Source organism: Alexandromys fortis, unplaced genomic scaffold (genome assembly GCF_014885135.2).
Source record: "Alexandromys fortis isolate MF-2015 unplaced genomic scaffold, M_Fortis_MF-2015_v1.1 scaffold_73, whole genome shotgun sequence".
In the NCBI taxonomy this organism is placed as follows: Eukaryota; Metazoa; Chordata; class Mammalia; order Rodentia; family Cricetidae; genus Alexandromys; species Alexandromys fortis.
In genome coordinates, this window is record NW_026067959.1 from 3072335 (window position 1) to 3094389 (window position 22055).

The window sequence follows — 22055 nt, forward strand, 5'->3', positions numbered from 1 at the left end:
CCCACAAAAGCTGCGAAGCTGGTAGTGATAGCAAGAGACTGCTTTAAACAAATTGAAAACCAGATGCTAATGATGCACCTAAAATGGGTCTGGGAACTTGGGTCTAGCTTAGTCAGTGAAGTTCCTGCCTTACGAGCATGAGAACCCAAGTTTGATCCCCAGGAACCACACAGTGTGGTTGGTGTGGTGGTGCATGCTTGTAATCCCACCACTTGGTAGGTAGAGACCACTGGGGAGGTAGAGATCTCTGGGGCACGCTGGCCAAGTGAGAGGCCCTGTTTTTAAAAGCAAGGTTGGGCCATTAAGATGGCTCAGCGAGTAAGGTGCTCACTGCCAAGCTGGACAATGGATATGAGTGCCATCATAGAACCTATGTGATAGGAGACAGCTGACCCCTGGGAGTTGTAAGTTGTACACACACACACACACACACACACACACACACACACAAGCATTTGCAAGATCCTCATTTTCTCTTTTGTGTTTCACTTTAGCGTTGTTGATCTTGACACGTTGTCAGTGTGCCCATTAAGGTTCTTTTTCTCTTACCGCGTAGCTGACCTCTTGTTCTTCAACACTGGGGTTTTGTTTCCTAATACCAGTCTCTATTTCTGATGACCATGCTGTGCTGGTCATTTACCGCCACTTCCCATGCAGAACAGCTTATGCTCTTTTCCTAAATCCCGACTCACTCATTAAATGGGAAAGGGCATTGGACAGCGGGGTCCTCTACATGTGAAAAAGATCTTTTATTGTTACATGCTTCCATTTTATTTCCCTTCCTATGTTAAAATAGTACAGAGCTATAAAAGTGAGCAGACTTTAGCCACACACAAGAGTGTGGATGATTCTCACACACATAAGAAATAATGTTATCAAAAGAAGCTAGACAGATGCCCCGCGTGGTGGTACAAGCCTGTAATCCCAGGTCTTGGGAGCTAAGAGGCAAGAGGATTGTGAGTTCCAGACCAGCCTAGGCTACAGGAAATCCTGTCTTAAGACATCAAACGAAGAAAAAACTAGACAGAAAATTATACTATGTCTGATTATTATTCTTATGTAAAGTGCAAAAGGAAGTAACACCAAAATTCCGTTGTCCGTGCATGCTTCTCTGACATACAAAACGTCAGCAGGGCTCATTCCCTTCATTCCTTTAGTTCTGCAGTGTTTGCATCGCCCAGAGTCTAGGTGTGCTAGGCAGATGCGGTCCTGCCGATAATTCCCCAGCACACCAGCCGCTATTGCTTCAATAATGCTTACATTACCTGCAGCATAATACTTTTCTCATGAGAACAAAATAAAAATTACAGCATTCTTATGATTTAGATCCAAACAAGACCCAGAGTTAAAGTGATAAGCTGGCTTTCTTAAAATGTGCTTCTATAGGTGGCACACATTTTCTTCCTTCCTCTTCATCGGTCTCCTCCTGCTTATTTTTTTCTCCAAATTAGGAAAAGTTTGGGAGGAAGATCATAGGGTTTCTAGTTTCCCTGGAAACGTGAGGAAATACAACCCCATCATACAGAAACAAGCATTGCTAGAACTGTCCTCTATGATGCGTTTAGATGAAATCCCAAGTATATACCAATTCATTTGATCCTTGCTGAGAGTAGCATGGCTTCCGTCAGTTGTTCTCTCTCTCTCTCATTCCCTTCCTTTCTTTCTTCTAGTCTCCTCTCTCATCATCATTTGTACTTTCTTCTTCCTCACTTCCCCTTCTTTCTCCAGTTCTTCCTTTTGCCAGCAAATTTTAAGTTCCTACTGTGTGCTGGAAGCTCTGTGCTCCCTCCCCTCTAGCAAACACTTTGAGAACATGAAGATACAATGGCTAAAAGTATTTTTTAAAATATGTGTGTGTTTTCAAAACTATTTTCCACCAAAAAAACACTGATTAAACCCATTCTGAGCCAACATTCCCAAGAACACTGTGGAATCATAGCCCTCTGAATGCCCACGCTGGTGCCCTTGCACCCCTAAAGTCTGGGATCTTGGGGTGGGAGCCACGCTGTTGGCTGTGAGAGTTCAATCTGACCGAGGCCCAGGGACGTGTGGAAGGGAAGGCCTGTGGAAATGTTCCCTGACGTAAATCTGATAATGGCGTGACCATATGTGCTTAGGGCAAGGGCTAGGTGATTATATTTCCGGCTCTGTGAGTGTACGGCCTCACCTTTGTCGTTGCAGGGTGGAAGGTAGCACAGGCAGATACTCCATAATTACAAGAGCCTTGCCGTGTTTTAATCCAGTTTATGGAAACAGGCAATGGACCTATTTTTTTTTCTCCTGAACTACGAACTGCTGTTCCTGACCTAGCAGGAGACGTTCCAGGGGGTCTGGTCCCGGGAATAAGCATCCCCTGATAATTCATTCTGCCGCCCATGAGGGGGAAAAAAAGCACCTTAATTTCGTGCCACACCCTTAATTATTTCTAGTAGAAAACATTTTGGGACTGGAGATATAGTTCACTTGTAGAATCCTTGCCTCAAATACCCAGAGTCCTAGTTCAATGCCCAGTATCACACACACGCATACACACACACATACACAACACACACACACACACACACATTCCCCCCATTCTAATTAATACTGCTCTTTTTTATCAATCTCTAGCTGCTCCCTAAAGTTCAAACCGCGGAAGCAAACCTAGAATTTGTTTGTTTGTTTTTTGTTTTTTTTGAGTCAGGGATTCTCAGTGTAACAGTCCTGGCTGTCCTGGAACTCATTTTGTAGACTAGGCTGGCCTCAAACTCAAGAGATCCACCTGCCTCTGCTTCTTAAGTGCTGCTATTGAAGGTGTGTGCCATCACTGCCCAGCTAGAATTTTTTAAGAGATAATTTTTTATTTTATGAGTGTCTTTGGCTACATGTGCGTCTGTATAGCCACATCCGTGTCTCGTGCCCATGGAAACCAGAAGAGTGGTCAGATCCTCTGGAACTAAAGTTACAGATGATTGTGAGCTGCCATGTGGGTCCTGGGAATTGAACACATGTCCTCTGGAAGAACCTGTGCTCTTAACAGATAAACCACTTCTCCAGCCCCAAACCTAGAATGTTTTCACTGTTTGTCTCAGCCGTTAAGAGCACTTACTGCTCCTGCAGAGGACCCAAGTTCAGTTCCCAGTACTCACATGGTGGCTCACAGCCATCCATAACTCCAGTTCCAGGGGACCCAGCACTGTCCTGGACTCCACAAGTACCAGATACATGCGTGATGCACATGCATACATACAGGCAAAACAATAATGGCTTTAAAAATATTTTGACTTATAAACCATAGGGGCAGAAACTGGGGCAAAAATTGATAGGTGAAGTGCCAGGTTTAAAAAAAATTAGCTAAACATATACAGTACAAATTGTCCTTAAGTCCCTGAAGGCTGGTAGATCACATGCCAAGTGTGTGTGAGATGCTGAGTTCTACCTTAGTACTGAAAAAATATTTTTGAAATCACATAAAAAAGAAATCTCTGCCGGGCGGTGGTGGCACACGCCTTTAATGCTAGTACTCGGGAGGCAGAGGCAGGCGAAACTCTGTCAATTCAGGGCCAGCCTGGTCTACAAGAGCGAGTTCCAGGATAGGCTCCAAAGCTACAGAGAAACCCTGTCTTAGGGGAAAAAAAGAAAGAAAAGAAAAGAAATCACAGTAGAAATTATATCTAAATATCTTAAACTATAATTTAATGTGTTTGGATATTAAATTGTTCACAACTTTAGTAATACTAACAGTTGTGTGTGTGCATGAGAACACATGCCATACTGTGCACGTGGAGGTTAGAGGGCAGATGTGGGTGACGCTTCTCTCTTCCCACTTTGATGTAGGTCCTAAGGATTGAACCGGGTTATTAGGGCTTGAATAGCAAGCACTGTACCTGGCTGAGCCATTCCACTTGCCCCTGTTGGCCGTTCTAATCGACTCCAATAGCGCTGTGATAAGCGGTTTCTATGTAATTTCTTTTTTTTATTTTTTTTATTTTTTTCTATGTAATTTCTACGTCATATTTTGACCTTAGAGAATCTCAGAGTACAGTTATCAAAATAAGGCATCTATACGCAATGTAGGTTCTTAATACCACAAGGCAAAGTCACCTTCTTGATTCTACCCCTCCTACCAGGCATGTGAAACTCCCTATTTCAGTATACCTTCTTTAACATCACTGTTTTCTCTTTCCTAAACTGTACCTTGCATTTTGCTTAGACAACTTTGCTGTATATAAAAGTTCATTGGTAGCCACTCGACAAGAAGAGTTTCACCGTGGACCTTAGCTTTCACCAGTCTCCTATTCTGGGACTGGTCTGCAGGACAAGGTCCACACACATACAGTGACCTCTGAGCATGCTACAGTAATATTTCACATCTGAGTTGAAGAGACAGCCTGCCATCAGCGCCTCAATGGCCAGTTGGTGTGGAGTGTTGCTAGTGGTTGTCTAAGTTCATGGACTTTCTTGAGAATTATGATTTGTGTATGTGTTCTGTGCATGTATAAGTGTTTGCATGTGTGCAGATAGGCCAGAGGTCTAGATGAAGTGTCTTCCTCTGCCACCCTCTACCTTAGTTTTTTGAAACGGGGTCTCTGACTGAACCTGAAGCTCATCAGTTAGGTCTGACTGGCTGGCCAGTGAGTTTTCAGGATCTGCCTGTGCTTGAGCACTGCAGTTACAGGCTTATGCCACCATGCACAGCTCTGTACATGGTGCTGGAAGCAAGCTCAGGCCCTCGTGCTGTGGCAGCAAGCACTTTACCTGTTAAGCCAGCTCTCCTCTCTGGGAATCATGAAGATTTCTAAAGCTTAATGTGCAGAAGAAATGTCCCTTTAAGTTAGCAGTCCGTTTTGTACTTCCATCACACTACGGAATTTGTAAATATATTTATTTTCTAATGGCTCTGGAGGCCGGAAAGTCCGAGACCAAGGCTTAAGCCTGAGGTCTAGTAAGGGTCTTCTTGTGTCTTCACATGGCCCAAGAGTCAGACAGCAAGTGAACTAAATGCTGGTCAGAGAATCTGTTAGAAAGACCTTGAGACCATTAGTGAGACAGGTGCCCATGGTTTAATTCTTCTTACAGGCACTACCTCTTAATATGTTTGCATTGGCAATACCTGCATTCTGAAGGGTAAAATTAAGGGAGCCAGGGCAGAAGTGGCCCAGAGTTCTTGTTCTTATAGAAGAACCAGGTTCAATTTTCAGCACCCACCGGCAGCTCACTGATGCCCTCTTCTGGCCTCCAAGTGCACCAGGCACCTATATGGTGCACAGACATACAAAATACCCATATGCACAAAGTAAATAAATCTTTGAAAAATGAATTAAGGCAATGATTAAGAGGCTCATTTTCTTCAGTGATCTTTTGTTTTTTCGAGACAGGGTTTCTCTGTGTAACAGCTCGGCCAGGCTGGCCTCTAACTCATAAAGATCCACCCGCCTCTCTTCCCAAATGCTGACTAAAGGCATGTGCCACCACCACCCAGCTTCAGTGAACTTTTTAAAGAGTGTTCATTCAGGGTTCTGGTTTTTAGTTTCCAAATGATTATACTAAAATGACAAAAACAAGCTAGGTACAGTGGCATTTATCTGAATTAGGAATTCAAGACCACTTTGGGCAGCATTTTTTAATAGATTAAAAGCAAGATATTTATATAGAATAAATATATGTACATCCTCACCTCCTTTTAATATCTTCAAAGTGTCTAAGGAAAAAATTTTAGGTCAGTGCTTAAATTTAGTTAAAATTTTGGTTAAAATGGTAGCCACTAGCCTATCATGTTTCTTATTCTTCAGTCTCTCCTCCCCCCGTTGTGGAGTAGTTAGATTATAAAACTGGAAATTTCACATTTTGAGAAATTTTTGGTTGATTTGTGTAAAAGAGAGAATAAAAATTCTCATGACTCTGCTAGCTGAAGCCTACTTTGTTTATAATTAAAACAAGCACTTTGTTTCAAAATACTACGTTGACGTCCTCGTAATTATTGCACTTAAGTATATTGAGACTGTTTTGATTCACTTTGGCATTCTTTTATACTGGAGGAGAAACTGGTCGACGTTTCTCACATTCCTCGTCTCCTTTGGGAGGAGTGTCACTCCCCACGTCCTATGTGATTCACTTTCTTGAAATAGAAGCTGAGGCGTAATGGTGGCCTCACATCAGTGTTGACATCAACCTAGATAAAAGTGAGGACACACATCATTGGTGCTTACTTTCAGTGCACCTGCCATCTGAACTTGTTGTGACGTTTCTGGTGTTGATATGACTCTCTTGCCCTTCATCCATGATGATACTGAGAAAGTAAAAACTGAATCCTTGCATTTCTGCTGTAGATCATTTTGTAGTATGAAAGAGAATATATATATATATATTTGCCTTTAACACGGTAGAATTAAAACAACAATCTATAACATTTTTGAGAGCCAAAATTTGAAATGTGAATTGCATCAAAATCATTTTGAAATTCATTCTTAGTAGAGTCTGTATTTAATTAGGATAAAATGGGCCAGAGAATTAATTTTCCACTCAGGTTCTTCGCCATATGGTTTTGATGAAGATGTTTACTTGCAGCTAAGTTAACAGTTTAGAATCTAAAGGGAAGTTCTAGCCTTCAACCGAGTGTTTCTGGCATGTGCATTTTCTAAACCTGCTCCCGCATACCGTTCTTATCAATTAAAAAGTGGCACTAAGGGAAGCTCATGGTAGTTAAGAACACCAGCTGCTCTTCCAGAGGACACAGTTCAGTTCCCAGCACCGCATGGTCTCCCACAACTGTCTAAAACTCCAGTCCCAGGGGAACCAACACCCTTTGCTGGTCTCTGTGGGCACCAGACACTTCTTTGGTACACAGACATGCGTACAGGCAACTCCCTCATACATATAAAATAAATACATAACTTAAGAAAAATAACACTAACAATTTTTAAAATTGGACTGAGTGCAAATGTGCATATGTACACATTCATTTGCAAATTACATATGTTTACCTACTTGTAATTTATTTTATATACTCTATACACTAATATGAATGAGTGAAATTTATGCCCTGGCAGTGCTGACGCATGCATAGGCAGCCCGTATATGATGGTTCTGTTGAACTTGTCCATACTGGTTTTCATGGTCTAAGAATGACTGAAAAGGTCCCTTCCTCAAGAGGGCACCATATTACAGATGGTTGTGAGCCACCATGCGGTTGCTGGGAATTGAACTCAGGACCTTTGGAAGAGCAGGCAGTGCTCTTAACCGCTGAGCTATTTATTTTTATTTTTTTGAGACAGGGTTTCTCTTTGTAACAGCTCTGACTTCCTGAAACTCATGCTATAGACCAGGCTGGCTTCGAACTCACAGAGATCCACCTGCCTGTACCCCCCAAGGGCTGGGATTAAAGGCATGCACCACCACCACCCAACTAAGAAACTTTTAATTATAAGAATAAGCAATGTTGATAAAAATTAAGTTGTATATACTAACATAACAGTAAAAGTTCAATTTAAAATAATAAATAATCAGCCTTTAATATGCTTTTTAAAGTAACACTTTAATCATTTAGGCTGATTTCAAATTCATTTCAGTGTCATCTAGTAACTAGTAATTATATGATATTGTCGAAACCTGCTGGTAACTTTTTTTTTTTTTACATTTAGTACTTGCAAACTGTTAGTATATTCTGGTACTCATATAATTTTTGTCATCCTTGTTTAGTCTTTTGAGGCAGGTTTCTGTCTGCAGCACCAGATGGCCTGGAACTCATTATATAACTCAGGCTAGCCTCAAACTCCCAGCGGTCTCTCTGCCACGCCCTCCTGAGTACTAGGTTTGCAGACATGCACCACTATGCCCAAGGATTCCATGCAATTGTTAAGGCTTGAAATACTGATATTGTTGGTATAATACTTTGAATTCAGTCAGTATGTAGCCCCCCAGACTCTCCTTTTTACTCACCTGTGTTCCCCTTCATTCCTATCTCCCTTTGTTCATTTTAATCTCTAAATTCAAACATCTCTCTGTGCTCTAAATGTAGAAACTAGCCCCCCCCCCACACGCATTGATATGGAGAGAGCCCTCAAAAGATGGCATATCTTTCTGTGGAGGAAGAGTTAGTGGCCTAAATGGCCCTCCTCCACATCCGCCCAGCTGGAAGATCTCAACACGCTACAGGAAGAGCCTTTCTGGACCCATTACATCACAGATTTCAGTACGAAGGTTAGGAAACGAGAAAGCACTGGGTGCATTCGTGGTCAGTAGGTTAGGTTTACAACTGTTTGGTGTTTGTTCTTACAGGTTGCTGCTTAGTTTGTGCCGTTTGACACTTGGATTCAGTTTCCCCCAGGTTTTTACTGTCATTTCTCCCAAAGGTTTTATTGAAAATAATAATAAGCCTATGGAAAAGTTGAAAGCACATCTCATATTTTTCATTAGCTTATCTTCTGATTATCAAAGATGCCACCATTAGGGGAACCTAGGTTTCTGGAAACCCAACTCTCTATACTGTTTCTCCAATTTCTGTGTAACAATCTAAAGTCATTTCAAAATGATTTTCTTCTTGGATCTGGGAGATGGTTCCTTCCATCACAGTGTTTGCACACAGCATGAAACCCTGAGTTTGGATCCAAAGCGTAAAAGCTGGGGTAGCAGCAGGGCAGGAGTGTGATCCCAGCACTGGGGTAGCGGCAGGGCAGGAGTGTGATCCCAGCACTGGGGTTCGCAGTCAGCCTAGCCAGACTAGCTCCAGGTTCATCGTCTCAAAAAATAACATGGAAACTGACTGAGGAAGACCCCCGTGTCACCTTAGCCTCCATGCATACACACATGACATGTCTACACACACAGTGTGAGCGCACACATTTTTCTTAAAGTACTAGTTTTCCTGTATTCCTTTACCACATTTTCTTTCCTCCTGAACTGAGGACTAAAGCCAGGGCTTTGTGCTTGCTAGGCAAGCACTGAGATAAATTCTCAACTCCCACTTAGCACATTTTGTAGAGCTCCTATGTCCTGTCAGATACAGTTATTGGCTCTAAGAATATGCTAGTGACCAAACTGGCCAAAATATCCTGCTCCCATGGACCTTGCATTTCACCAGAGGGGACCAGAAAGTATTTGTCTGTCCTATTAGGTAGTGTAGCTGTGAGGGAGAGCAAGCAGAGGTGAATAGCAAGAATGTAGAGAGGTATTGAGATTTGCATGTGATGACCATAATAAGCCAATGCCTTAATGAAAAAGGGACAGTTTAGGAATGAGCTGAAAGAAATGAAAATTAAACTATGCAGGCATCTAGATACAAGGCCTTCATAGACTTTGCTTTTTCCTGAAATTAATAACAAAGGACCTGAAGAAGCTGTGGGCTTGCAGTGTTTCAGGAATGGCGATGAGACTTGTGTGGTGGGTGGTGACGGCCAGCAGGTAGGATAAGGGAGGCGCACTGGGGAACCATCTGATGCACGAGCCAGGCCTTCAGTCTGGACGTCATATTTTTATGGACAGCATATGGATGAACTCAAGTTAAGTGGTGAAGCCAGCAGTGGAGAGAGAATAGAGAAATGCCTGTGCACCTGGAGTACCTTACATTTCAAACTGGGAGATCTGACAGTTAATCAGTTGGAGAAACAGAAATGAAAGCTTCCTTCTTTGAGGATTAAGTCCTGTGTTAGTGTGTGAAATTCTCCATATACTGACTCATATGTGTTTTTCAATATATCTTCATACTTTTTTCCTTTTGGTTCTGCTCTCTTTCTCTTTTTCTCTATGTGTCTCCCTCTCTCTATGTCTCTTTCGCTGTGTGTGTCTCTTTTTCTCTATGTGTCTCCCTCTCTCTATGTCTCTTTCGCTCTATGTGTGTGTGTGTGTGTGTGTGTGTGTGTGTGTGTGTGCGCGCGCGCGCGTGCGCACGCGCGCGCACAGGGAATAAACCCAAGGCCTTACAGATGCTGGGCACATGCGTTCCATTCCTCATCCTCCATTCCTGGAAGCACTTTTCTCCTATTGCACATGTCTGACTTACTTCTTTATTTCAGACTTTAAGATTCAGCTCACCTATAACTCCCTCAGTTGTCTACCAGATAGTTTAGTTCCCTCTGCTGTGTCCCTTGCCCCATTCCCCACATAGAGCAAGCATCACGCAGTCCACCTCATTGCCTTGCTCCTGTCGTTGCATGTGAACTTGGATTCATCATCTGGGTCTAAATCGCTTATTAATATATCTCTGCAGCTGGTTACTGTACAGCCCTTGGGGATCTGTGTTTTACTCATTGCTTAATATCTCACACAAAATACTTAATATTTGGTTGGAACTTAAATAATATTTATTCAATAAATTTGAAAACTAAAACCAATAAGCTAGCCAAAATAGAGAAGAAGCTTATATAGGATTGGCCTTTGTGATGTGTTTAAAGCTGATTGTAGAGCAGAGTTTCATGAGAGATGATGTCTGGGCTTCAGAGGAAGTGAGGAGTGTGCCGGGAGGCCAGTGCTCACCATCAGTCCTAGGAACAGAGGACTCTCTAGATGCAGTGGCTGGAGTTGTTTCTTTTCCTGTACTTTTTATTGAAAAACTGTCTTGTAAACATAGATTGTTTCACCAGGCAGGTAGAAGCAAATAGAGTGGATTCATTATTTGAAAATTTATTTGTATAACATTTTTGGAATATTTGATTGCCTTGTCTTTTTTTTAAAAAAAAAAAAATACCCCAACCTGTCTGTCAGGTGTTGGAATTCCTCAGCTACGCAGACAGTTTCAAAATCAAGATTTCCATACTGGGTTCTCGCCTTCCCATGAGTCACAGAGCTGTTGCTTAACCTCCCAGAAGCACGGCTGGGCAATAGAAGGGTGGAGGCAGATTGAAAACCCAAAAGATTTTAAGGAATTTAAGGAGTAGAATCTAAAAAAGGTGTTAGTAGGAGTGAGGTTTCTTGGTTTATAAGTACACTAAATGAACGCATGAGAATTGAGTCACACTTTTAAATATTTTGTAAATTTTGCTCAGTATTAAAACATTTTTTCTTTGGCGTAACCATGTATATTTTCAAGGAGACACAAATACGCCCTCTTTGTTTTCAATGGGTCCAGATGAACTCCTTGTCAAATGCAAGCGACACTTGGCCAGTCAGGTGAAAGTGTTCAAAGGAGAGGCTCTACTCCTTTTCTGCTGGGCATTGGCCTCTATGTAGTATTCTTCATTTTCAAAGTGTGCTAAGATCTGACTAAAGTTCACGTTAGAAATATATTTTCATTTTCTCAAATGAAGCTTTAGACATGTGTTTCTAATAATTCACTGAAAATATGCTGAATTGTATATTTTTAAAGAGAATCTGTTTTGAAAAAATTCCAAAATATTTGTTTGAACAGGCACTCAACATCTCGATGAAAATGGTTGGAAAAGAAAAACTTTCAAAGTCATTCTGTTCTCAGAGTACCCGAGCCAACTAAACTGGTACAGTTAACGCTTCAGTCAGAGGCAGGAGCCAAGACATCTAGCACATTCCAGACTGCTTTTCAGCAGGCCTTCAATCCAACCCCGTGGCTGATATTAATGCCATTGAATTTCAGAGTAAAAAGCTACAAGAATAACATCTATACCTATTTTTACCAATGTTAGACCTTTTTAGTAGCCTAAGTATCTGTTTTAAGTTAACATTCTTGAATTTTATTAGCACTGATTCTGCAGGAATGTCCTGTGGTGTATGAGCTTCCCAATGTAGCATCACCCAGGTGTGTGTGTGTGTGTGTGTGTGTGTGTGTGTGAGAGAGAGAGAGAGAGAGAGAGAGAGAGAGAGAGAGAGAGAGAGAGAGAGAAGAGAGAGAGAGAGAGAGAGAGAGAGAGAGAGAAGAGAGAGAGAAAGAGAAAGAGAAAGAGAAAGAGAAAGAGAAAGAGAAAGAGAAAGAGAGGAGTTAGAGAAGTCGATGCTGAACGTCTTTCTCCGTTGCACTCTGCCTAAGGTTTCTCATTGAACCTGGAGCTCATCAGTTTCCCTAGATTGACTAGCCAATGAGCTCCAGTGATTTACCTGTTTCTCCCTCAACCCCCACCCCCAGAACTGGGCTTAAATATGTGTGCCTCTGTGCTTGTCTGAGCGCTGGAGATCTAAATTCAGTTCCTCATGCTTACTCAGCAAGCGCTTTACTCACTGAACCATTGCTCTAGCCCCAGATATCTATAGTTTTATTTTACATTGCCCTTTAAGTATCACTGAAGGTCACAGTGGAAATAGAAATAATATATATCACATCATAACACTTTTGAGAGAGTGGTGGTTATATTGGGTTATAGTAGGCAAATGTATAAGTAGGGATTGTTTGTTTAGCCTCTTACCCATTTATTTTCACAATATCCCTTTAAAATTTATTGATAGCACTTAATGCCTTTGCCAGTATGTTTGCTATATAATATGTCATGTTGATCTCTCTGCCCATGTATCTGCTTTTATAAATGTTCTAGTTACTATCCATTAAATTGACTAGTTGATATCTTTATTTGGATGTTGTCATGGAGAATAAGTAACAAGTGACTCAAAGGTTCTGCATGTCAGTTAGAAACAGAAAACTAAACTCAACACCTACCATATCACAGGGTTTGTTAGAAAAATAGCAGAAATAAAAGTTTCATTCACTGGATTTTCAGTCGCACCCCACAAGGTTTAGATCAGCAGTTTCCCAAGTCGCTCACCAACCCCAGTGTCATAAGCTTCTCTCAGAACTGGGAGTTTAAAGGAGCCTGTGAGACCAGGGTTGCCACTTGGCAACTTGGGGTTCGGTTTTCATTATTCTTGCCAGTGTGTCGTGTGAAAGAGCAGCAGCCACAGTTCAGGACATGGTGTTACTTCCACTGCGGAGGGTCTGAGAATTGGCGGAGGAACGCAGCGCTCCATGCGGTTCTGCCTTGTCTTGCCATGGACTGTTTATTACTGAAAACTTAGAAGGCAAGTGAGGGAGTTTCAGAAAGACACTAAGGGGCTGACTGGAGATGCTGACCGAAAGCCAGAAACTGCAGTTCATCGGGACATAGTTGGGGAGGATACAAACACGTACAAAATAGGTATCAGAGTATGTTAGCAAGATCCAGGAAAAGGAGGTGAGGCAGACTCTGGTGCTGTGATGCACCTTTGAGCCACTTTGGAAGGTCACACACAGAGAGGTTGGCTAGGACAGGAGCTGAGAAGCAGGAATTTTGTTTGTCAAAGGAAGTAACTTTGGCTTATAGAGGAAGGAGCGGAGACTCTTCAGTAAAGGGGCCTTTTTGTCTGTAATTTCTCTGATTTAGTGCCAGAAGTATTTTAAAAAGACAAATCAAAGCTGTTTCTATCTAAGTTACACTGTGGGAGACCAACAGCTGATACGTTTTGTTTTTCTTTGCTATATTTCTCATTAATGATTCTTAAGTTTTTTTCTGTTCTCTCGACTCTGTTGCTAAATCCCTTAAGATTCAAGAGTGTTTAAAGTAAAAGCATTATAAGACAAACGTTGTATTCTGTGGGTAGGATGATAATACTTCTTTTGTGACATTCTCTTTCCCCACCAAAAGTGAGAAGTGAATGCCTTGCCTTTGTGCATCTCATTTCAAATGGAGGACAAGAAGTTATTCTCTGCAATGGCTGACTTCCAGAATTTTTGCCTGAATGTTTTTTGTCAAGTATATATTCCCTTCTTTAGGCCTTTCTATATAGAGCCTACAAACATCGTCAATGTGAATGATGTCATTCAGAGGGTTAGTGACCATGCCTCTGCTATGAACAAGCGGATACATTACTACAGCCGGCTCACCACTCCTGCAGACAAGGCACTGGTAAGAGGCAAAGCTCTGCTGCTTGTCCAAAGTTGAGTTGAAGTGAACAGTAAACACCAAAGCCGAGGGCAACTCCCAGGGGTTGAACTTTTCGCTGGGGGTATTCCAAAGATAGCATCGTGCAAAGTCTAAGTAGTAGTTAATCCGTGTTTCAGGCTCCTTCATGCTTATCTACCCTGGCATAGACGTGTTTGAAACTCTCTGTTGATAATAGCTTGGAGCGCTTTTTCTTTGTTTTTAATTTCTGCTTATCTCAGATGCCAAGAGCTCTGAGGAAGATAAATTTCTTTTGAAACAGCAGCTTAGATCATTGACTAAAAACATAAGATTTGGCTAGTCTGTTTGGTTTCTAAGTTTGAAGCTACAAGGAAAAATATTTACGTACATTTTCTATAGGAGTTAGAAACAAATCTGCTCATATATATGCCCGATAGTTTTCTGTTTAGCATCTTTTTTCACAAATAAAAACTTAGCCTATGCAGACCACATGCTATTACAGGTCATTGTTTTGTCTTATAAACATTGAAAACAATTCTTAGGAAAGGGCTGTAAATACAATAATGGTAATTTGCATTAGGGGCCATAGCTTATAGAGTCATGGTTGTCGGAAGTCTGTCTTATTATTTTAGAATTTAAAAATATGTAATTAATCTGTTGCATATAACAGTGACCAGATGTGAGATACTGAGAAATTTAAAAGCTTAAAAAATATGGTAAAAGTCAATCATAGCAAAAATGAAGAAAACAATTGGCCTCTAGCCTTCACTAAATGTTTACCAAGAGCAAGGAGTGGGTACCACCTGACCATGGCCTTTCATTTAACCCCCACAATGGCTGTGTGAAGTCAGCATTAAGATCTTGTCTTTTGTTTGTTTGGCTAGCATCTCACGAAGTCCAGGCTGACCTCCAACTCTACATATCTGAGAGTGACCTTGAGCTCCTTCCCTTCTCTCTTTGTTTTCCAGCCATGAACTACCATACCTGGCTCTAAAATCTCAAAAAGACTTCTGAAATGTTATGTGCAGAATAATTTTTTACAATTTTTATTTTTTTATTCCCCCTCTGCCCGCCCAGGACTTTACAGTGGAGTCCATTATAGAATTACCTAAATCTGTATGGGATTTGAGGTTATGGTCTGACAGTCTCTCCAAATGCTTTTCTCTTAGACTCAGACTTCAGAGATATCTAGGGCTGAGTGAATATCACTTGCCTGGAAATTAAGTCAATGCTATGCATCGTATCCCTTTGTTAACTGACACTGAGGTGACTGACTTTAGTACATCTAAATGGTCACCAAAGTTAATGTGATCGATCCATTTCTAATGAATTTGTATAAATAAATGTTCATTTTCTGAAAATCCCAAAGTCATTTTCCCTAAAAGTATGTTTTGGAGAAGAACAGTAAATCATTGTTACCAAATGTTCATAGAGTAAAACCTTTTCATTTATGAAAAAATCCCATTATTGTTACTCTAAACTGGAGAGGGGAGAAAGTTTTCTGCCAGCCTCTCCTAGATCCTTGCTAATAAACACATGTGTGTGTATATATATATATATATATATATATATATATATACATACATACATATATACAGATTAGCATCGTCAGCGTCACTGAGAGCTTACTAAAAAGATATCCATTGTGTGGGGCTTAGTCAGAGCCAGTGAAGCATAGTCCGTATGTCAGCAAGATCCTTGTGTGTGTCCTAGGAACATTCACATGACAATACCACCCTAGACCACTGCCACAGTGAGATCTAGCCCTCTGTTTTCCCATGCCTCCTAAGAACACCCCATCTTCCACGTCTTCCCATGCATAACCCAGACCCAGAAACTAAGCCCAGGGCACAGGTTTAGGTGAGGTGGACATGGAGTAGGTTTTTCCTTCCCTTTTGTGTACATCAGTGTGGACACACAACCAGAACTTTCTACCTATTGTTGAACCGTGCTCCTTATAAGTTTTGGGTTTACTTGTTTTTCCCACCCATTTGCTTTGTGAGCTCGAGCGTTTTTCCTTCTTGATATGGCATAGTATTACGCTTTATTTTCCTTTTTACTCATGGCAGGAGACAAGCTGATCTAGATCTTAGAGGAGAAGAAAAAGAGCAGTTTTCACGTGCACGTCTGCCTGTGTCTCTAGGAACTAGTTGTTTCTGAAGCCACCCCATGCATAGCATCCAGGATATTCTCTCCTACAGAGACAGCCCTATCTCGCTGCATTGAAAGAGAAGGATGTGACATTGTGTGCTGATAATCTGTGTATGCCCTTTCTTCCTACTAAGGCTGATACTCCATCTCGTCCTTGAAGTCTTCCCCCGGCTATTTCAGTTGTCATTGTTTATCCAGTGAGATAGTCCAGCGCAGAGTTGAATGCTTCATTTTGTCATGCCTTCCAGTCTTGTCCAGTTGCTTCACATGTCCAACTGGAATTTGAGACAGTTTGAGGCTCTTACTTCCCTCTCAAATAAGAAACATGGAACAAAGTTACAAATGCCTATGGAGGTGTTATGTGTGAGAAGGTGCACACCAGTTCACACTTGTCAGGTTCCATGCCTTTGAGGACTTCCTCTTCTCTAAGAAACGCCTTCAGGAGATGGGCAGTTTCATCAGAAAACAGGGTGGGTTTCCCCTCCAGAACAGGAAGGTGGGTTGGAGGAACTGTGGGAGTAGTGGGAAAAGTAAGTGTGTAGGTGCATCCCTTCCGGCTTCCTCGCTACACCTGCTGCTTCTCTGTCGCCCCCTTTCCTTTTGCTTGCACACTTCAGTGTCCTCAGCTCCTAAAAGCCTTGTTTTGCCATTCATTAAGTTACTTTTTTACCTGTTTCTTTTACTCAAAGCATTTAAAAATTAGTCTCTGTACTCTTTCTTTACTTACTCTCCATTGGCTCCTTAATTCCTTAGTCTGAAATTCCTCTCTGTTTCTTCTAAAACCACCTTCACCTCAGAGTTAAGTAACACCACCAAAGCTCCTCACTGAAGGGCGGCCTCCTCTGTGGAGATTTCTTTCATTTTGTTCTTTGCTTCCTTCTTTCTTGTGAATGTGAAAAGTACTTTGATGATATACATTCTTGCTCCTTTAGATCTACCACTATATTTGAAAAAAATAACTTTAAATTCCTTAATCAAGGATGCAGAGTGTTCAATGCCCATGATACTTAGAAATATGTCTAAAATGTGTCTTAAAGATATGCATGCTGGAGGGTTTTTATAATCCCAACACTCACGAATCAAAAACAGGAGAGGAGGATCACACATTTGAGACAGGGAGCGAGGGCAAAAGCCCAGATGTGCAATAGCCAAGCATCTCCCTGGCATCTGCCTAAGAGCAGCCCATCAGCCAGAGCCTCCCAGCTGTTTCAGTTCAGCATAAATCCTAGAAGTGTGTCGAGTCCGTTTCTTTGATCAGTAGAATGCATCCTTTTTATACATTTACTGGTTCTGATGTTTCTCTTTTCTTTTCCCCAAGATTGCTCCAGACCACGTAGTCCCAGCTCCAGAGGAATACTATGTGTACAGTCCATTGGGCTCTGCCTATAAACTCCAGAGTTACACTGAAGGCTATGGTAAAAACACCAGCTTAGTAACGATGTGAGTGCAGCTACTTCTTGGAGCATGGAATTAACTTGTATATGAATGAAAGTAACTGGTTAATTAGTTCTGACTTACTTAAAATGTTTGAGAAGCCCACCTTCATGTTTTATTGCTATTATTCTTTCAGTTTTATGATCTGGAATACCATGATGGGAACATCTATACTAAGTATTCCTTGGGGCATAAAACAGGTAATATGATTTTACATTTTAATCTGAAAATTTTTTAAGATTTATTAATTTTTTATTGTGTATATGTGTCAGTCTGTGTGTGGGTATGTGCATATAACTGTCTGTGTCCATGGAGGTCAGTGGTGTTGGATCCCCCTATAGCTGGAGTTACAGACAGTTGTGAGCCACTTGGCGTCGGTGCTGGGAACCAGGCTCCAGCGCCCTGAAAGGCTGGTTTGCATCCTTAACTGCTGAGCCATCTCTCCAACCCCTGAAATTTTTTCTATATATGTAATCCAGACACTTAGACCAAGGCAACAGGATCATGAGTTCAAGACCAGTTTGGGCTACATAGCAAATTTTAAGCCATCGTATTTGTATTCCATATTGTTTCCAAAATAGATAAATAACTTAATTAAATAATAACTTCGAAATTTTTTAAAAAAAATATTTATTTATTTATTATGTATACAATATTCTGTCTGTGTGTATGTCTGCAGGCCAGAAGAGGGCACCAGACCTCATTACAGATGGTTGTGAGCCACCATGTGGTTGCCGGGAATTGAACTCAGGACCTTTGGAAGAGCAGGCAATGCTCTTAACCACTGAGCCATCTCTCCAGCCCCGTCGAAATTTTTTACTTTTTTTTTTTTTTTTTTTTGGGACTGGGAATATAGCTCAGTGATAATGTGCTTTCCTAGCGTACATGAGGTGCTGTGTTCAAATACTAACACTGTAAAAAAAGACCACTATATTTGAAGTTTATTTATATAAAATTCTCTATAAAAAGCAGATGTTCTTTTCATTTCTCCATTATCATGTTATTATCATAATTGTTTAGGGTAACAATGTAATTGCATATGAAGCTTTCTTACATAATGAAAGGAACCTAACTTTTTCCCAAAGGCTGGATTTACTACTGGAATGTGTGTCATCGTGCTGATGGGCCTCCTGACACTTTATTGCTGCTATAGAGTGGTGAAATCACGGAGTATGATATGTAAGTAACGATGCGTCACCCCAGGAATCAACAAGCTTTCCTGTCGAGGCAGATCCTACTGTGTATTCTACATGTGTGTCAGCTGTCTCCTTTCACTTTCTATCTCTGTGTGTGTGCATGTGCCACAGTGCCCACATGGAGCTTAAAGGACAGCTTGAAGGTGTCAGTTTTCTTCTCCCACCATGAATTCTCTGGGATTGAATTCAGAGTTTCAGTGTTGGCGGCAGCTCCCTAACCTCCGGAGCCATCTTGCACGCCCCAGCTTTCTTTACTCTTGTAATTTGTAGTTTTCTGCTGACCAGTCTGTTCATGAATCTCTGGCTCCCTCTGAAATTCAGAACTGGGAGTTCTTTGGAGTAAATTAATGCTGATGTCCTTGTAAAAATAATGAAGACGTCGCTTACAACAACGATTACATTTTTGTGTTCGTGAGTGCATATGGGCATCAGGAGACTACTTGGTGGAGACAGTTTTCTCTTCTTACACCATGGGGTACTGAAGATTAAACTCAGGTTCTCAAGCTTGGTGCTTGTGCCTCTCCCTCTCCTTGGCCCCAAAATGAATGTTACGTATGTATATGTGTGTGTATATATGTGTGTGTGTGTGTGTGTTTGTTTGTTTGTTTTTGTTTTTCAAGACAGAGTTTCTCTGTAGCTTTGGAGCCTGTCCTGAAACTAGCTCTTGTAGACCAGGCTGTCCTCGAACTCACAGAGATCCACCTGCCTCTGCCTCCCGAGTGTTGGGATTAAAGGCGTACGCCACCAACGCCCAGCCAAAAAAAATGTTATATTTTTAAAATAAAACATTTGTCAGAATTATTAAGAACTCTATGGCTCTTACAAATTATTGTTTACTTGTTTTGACCTATTCATAGCAGACCGAAGTATCAGCAGAAAAATATGAAAGTATAAACAATTCTTAATACTTATCTGTATAAATTCTGGATCAGGGAATCAGGAGGATAATCTTTTTGTTGTTGTTTTTAAGCTTGAAGCGGGGTCTGGTTGGATTGCTAGGACTGGGTGCAGTCTTGAGAAATGATCTGTCATCCAGTCCGCCCCTCCTTCATTCTCCCAAGCAGCCAGGACAGTAGATGCTACTACACAGAAACACCTTTTAAATCGTTTCACAGACTTTAACCTGAGTATGGTGTGCCTATAATCTCAGAAGTCCCAGGTTATCCTCAGCTACATAACGAATTCAAGGCCAGACTAGACTACGTGAGACTCTGCCTCATTAAAAAAAAAAAGGCAAAACATAAACACTTTTAAGGCTTGGCAGACATGTATTTTTCATTCAGTCTCATTAGCGTGTCCAAACCAACCTCTGGTTTGCCTTAGTCACTTGAGGAGTATTGTTTAAAATCTTGTTTAAAAGCCATTCAAGTTCCAAGTTGAGTTTGTTTAGCCTTGGTTTCTGCGGTTTCGGGTCTGACTGAAACGGGAAGAGCTCTTTATACACATGCAGTAAGTATGGATCTTACATCAGCCTGTCTGCGCAGAGGGACATGGCCTCCCCTGCGCTCCCTCTGACTGTCGCTGGGAAGGTCTGTCTGGGTAAGGCCTGTGTTTCTTCACTGCTCTCATTTAAAAGGGTGACCTTGGATCAATTCATTTTACAAAGTCAGCCCAACCCTAAAGCAAAGCCTAATAGGACAGAAAGAAAAGAAAAGAAAAGAAAAGAAGGAAGGAAGGAAGGAAGGAAGGAAGGAAGGAAGGAAGGAAGGAAGGAAGGAAGGAAGGAGAGAAAGAAAAAAAGAAATGAAATAGTTACAACCATTATTTGACAGAATCAGTGATGTACAAAAATAATAGCCTGTGTTTAAAATAGGGTTTGTTCCAGTGAGACAAGATGGATATTCTATCAGGAAACCCGACACTATTCACTACACTAACAAGGTCAAATCCATGGGTGCATCAATAGATACACCCCCAAAAGGCATTTGATGGAGTTCAGCATCCTTTTCTTAGTAAAGCTCTAAGGAAAATACTACTTTTAAAAAATTAAAGACTGTTTATCCCCAAGCCAGGACCAACAGCATTCTATAGTGATAAAATCTGTAAAGCTGTAAACTCTAACGGTCTTAGATAAAATTTAGCAGAACACAATTGATGGGAGAAAAATACAAACGACCTGAACACAAGAACTAAATCTGCACAAGTTAAAAAAAAAATGTCGTGAGGTTTCAAAGATTCACGATTGTAAACCATAAAAAATCAACTCTATAAATTCAATCCCATTTCAAACACAGTCAAGAAAATTAGAAAAAAACCAGTGGTATGGAAGAATCAGACTTACCAGGTATTAAAACAAACTATAAAGCTATTATTATAAAGCAGAAAGCTACTGACTTAGAAATAGGAAAAAAATAGAGCGGAAGGGCCGCAAAGACGGCTAAGTGACTAAGTGGCTAAGTGCACTGGTTCCCTGCACCTACATGGCATCTCATAACTGTCTGTAACTCTAGTTCTTGGGGATCAAATGCCCTCTTCTAGCCTCAGGTACCCGGTACACACATGTAACACAGACATGCAAGCAAAGCATTCATACACATGAAATAAAAAAAAAATATCTTCATAAAAACTAGACTGGAAATGGAAACGTAAATTTCAAGTTTATGATCTTAGTATATCCTGTTTGGTATCTGTTAAACTAAGCATCAATTGGGAGGGAACCCTTGTATAAAAATATATTCCAGATGATATTCAGACTAAAATGTGAAAAAAAATCAAGCCTTAAAGATATTAGAAGAAAATTTAAGAGTTCACGCACATAAACTAGTGATTGAGATTTTCCTGATCAATACGGATATAAAAACTTTAAAAGGAATATATCACAAAGTTCTAGGGCATTACCAGAAATCATCCTGGCAGGTAGTCAAGAGGACATTTGAAAAAGCCACATGCTCCAAGGTGGAGTCCACCCCAAAGTAATTCATAGAGAAACAAATCCGTGAATATCACGTATAAAAGTTACAGCGACACTCTCCCCCCCACATTAGTGATGTGATTGCTAATCAAGGAGATGGCTATCACCCATCATTCATGAAGAACTTCTCTGTGCTGGGGCTATAAATTAGCTTGTTATCTATCCTTCAAAGTTCATTCTTAATTGGACGTTCATAGACTAGAATGTCTTTCCTTTCTTTGTAGTTGTTTCTTTTTATTCTAGCACCCCAATGTCTGTACAATTACTATTAGACTAGAAAATACACATTGGACAAGATTTGAGGGCCATAATACACACAGCAAGACAGATAGACAATCACACTGTATACCCCCTCAGGAAACTAGTTGCGTATTTGGCACAATGGCCAATTTTTTTAACTTTTTTTTTTTTGAGAAAAGGAAAAAAAAGTTTCCGCCTCCTCCCAGCCTCCCATTTCCCTCCCACTCCTCCCACCCTACTCCCCCTCCCCCCACTCCTCTCCCCCTCCCTCTCCAGTCCAAATAGCAGACAGGGTTCCCTGCCCTGTGGAAAGTCCAAGGTCCTCCCCCCTCCGTCCATGTCTAGGAAGGTGAACATCCAAACTGGCTAGGC

The 22055-nt window shown here is 41.1% G+C and overlaps 1 protein-coding gene across 7 annotated transcripts in view; it reads left to right on the plus strand.

Annotated features, from left to right (window-relative positions):
- Positions 1 to 22055, plus strand: part of Slc38a9 (solute carrier family 38 member 9) — a 78793-nt gene that overhangs the window by 17742 nt on the left and 38996 nt on the right. For 5 of the 7 annotated variants that reach the window (XR_007593664.1, XR_007593665.1, XM_050152787.1 and 2 more), the window contains exons 3-6: positions 13622 to 13754; positions 17221 to 17342; positions 17473 to 17536; positions 18422 to 18515. Coding sequence is in view for 5 of the 7 variants with exons in the window: in XM_050152787.1 (XP_050008744.1) it covers positions 13622 to 13754; positions 17221 to 17342; positions 17473 to 17536; positions 18422 to 18515 (413 nt within the window). In the remaining 2 variants the exon portion in view is untranslated. Of the gene's footprint in view, positions 1 to 11320; positions 11406 to 13493; positions 13755 to 17220; positions 17343 to 17472; positions 17537 to 18421; positions 18516 to 22055 lie in introns of all 7 variants that reach the window. The other 2 variants (XM_050152785.1, XM_050152786.1) reach the window with 2 other exon arrangements.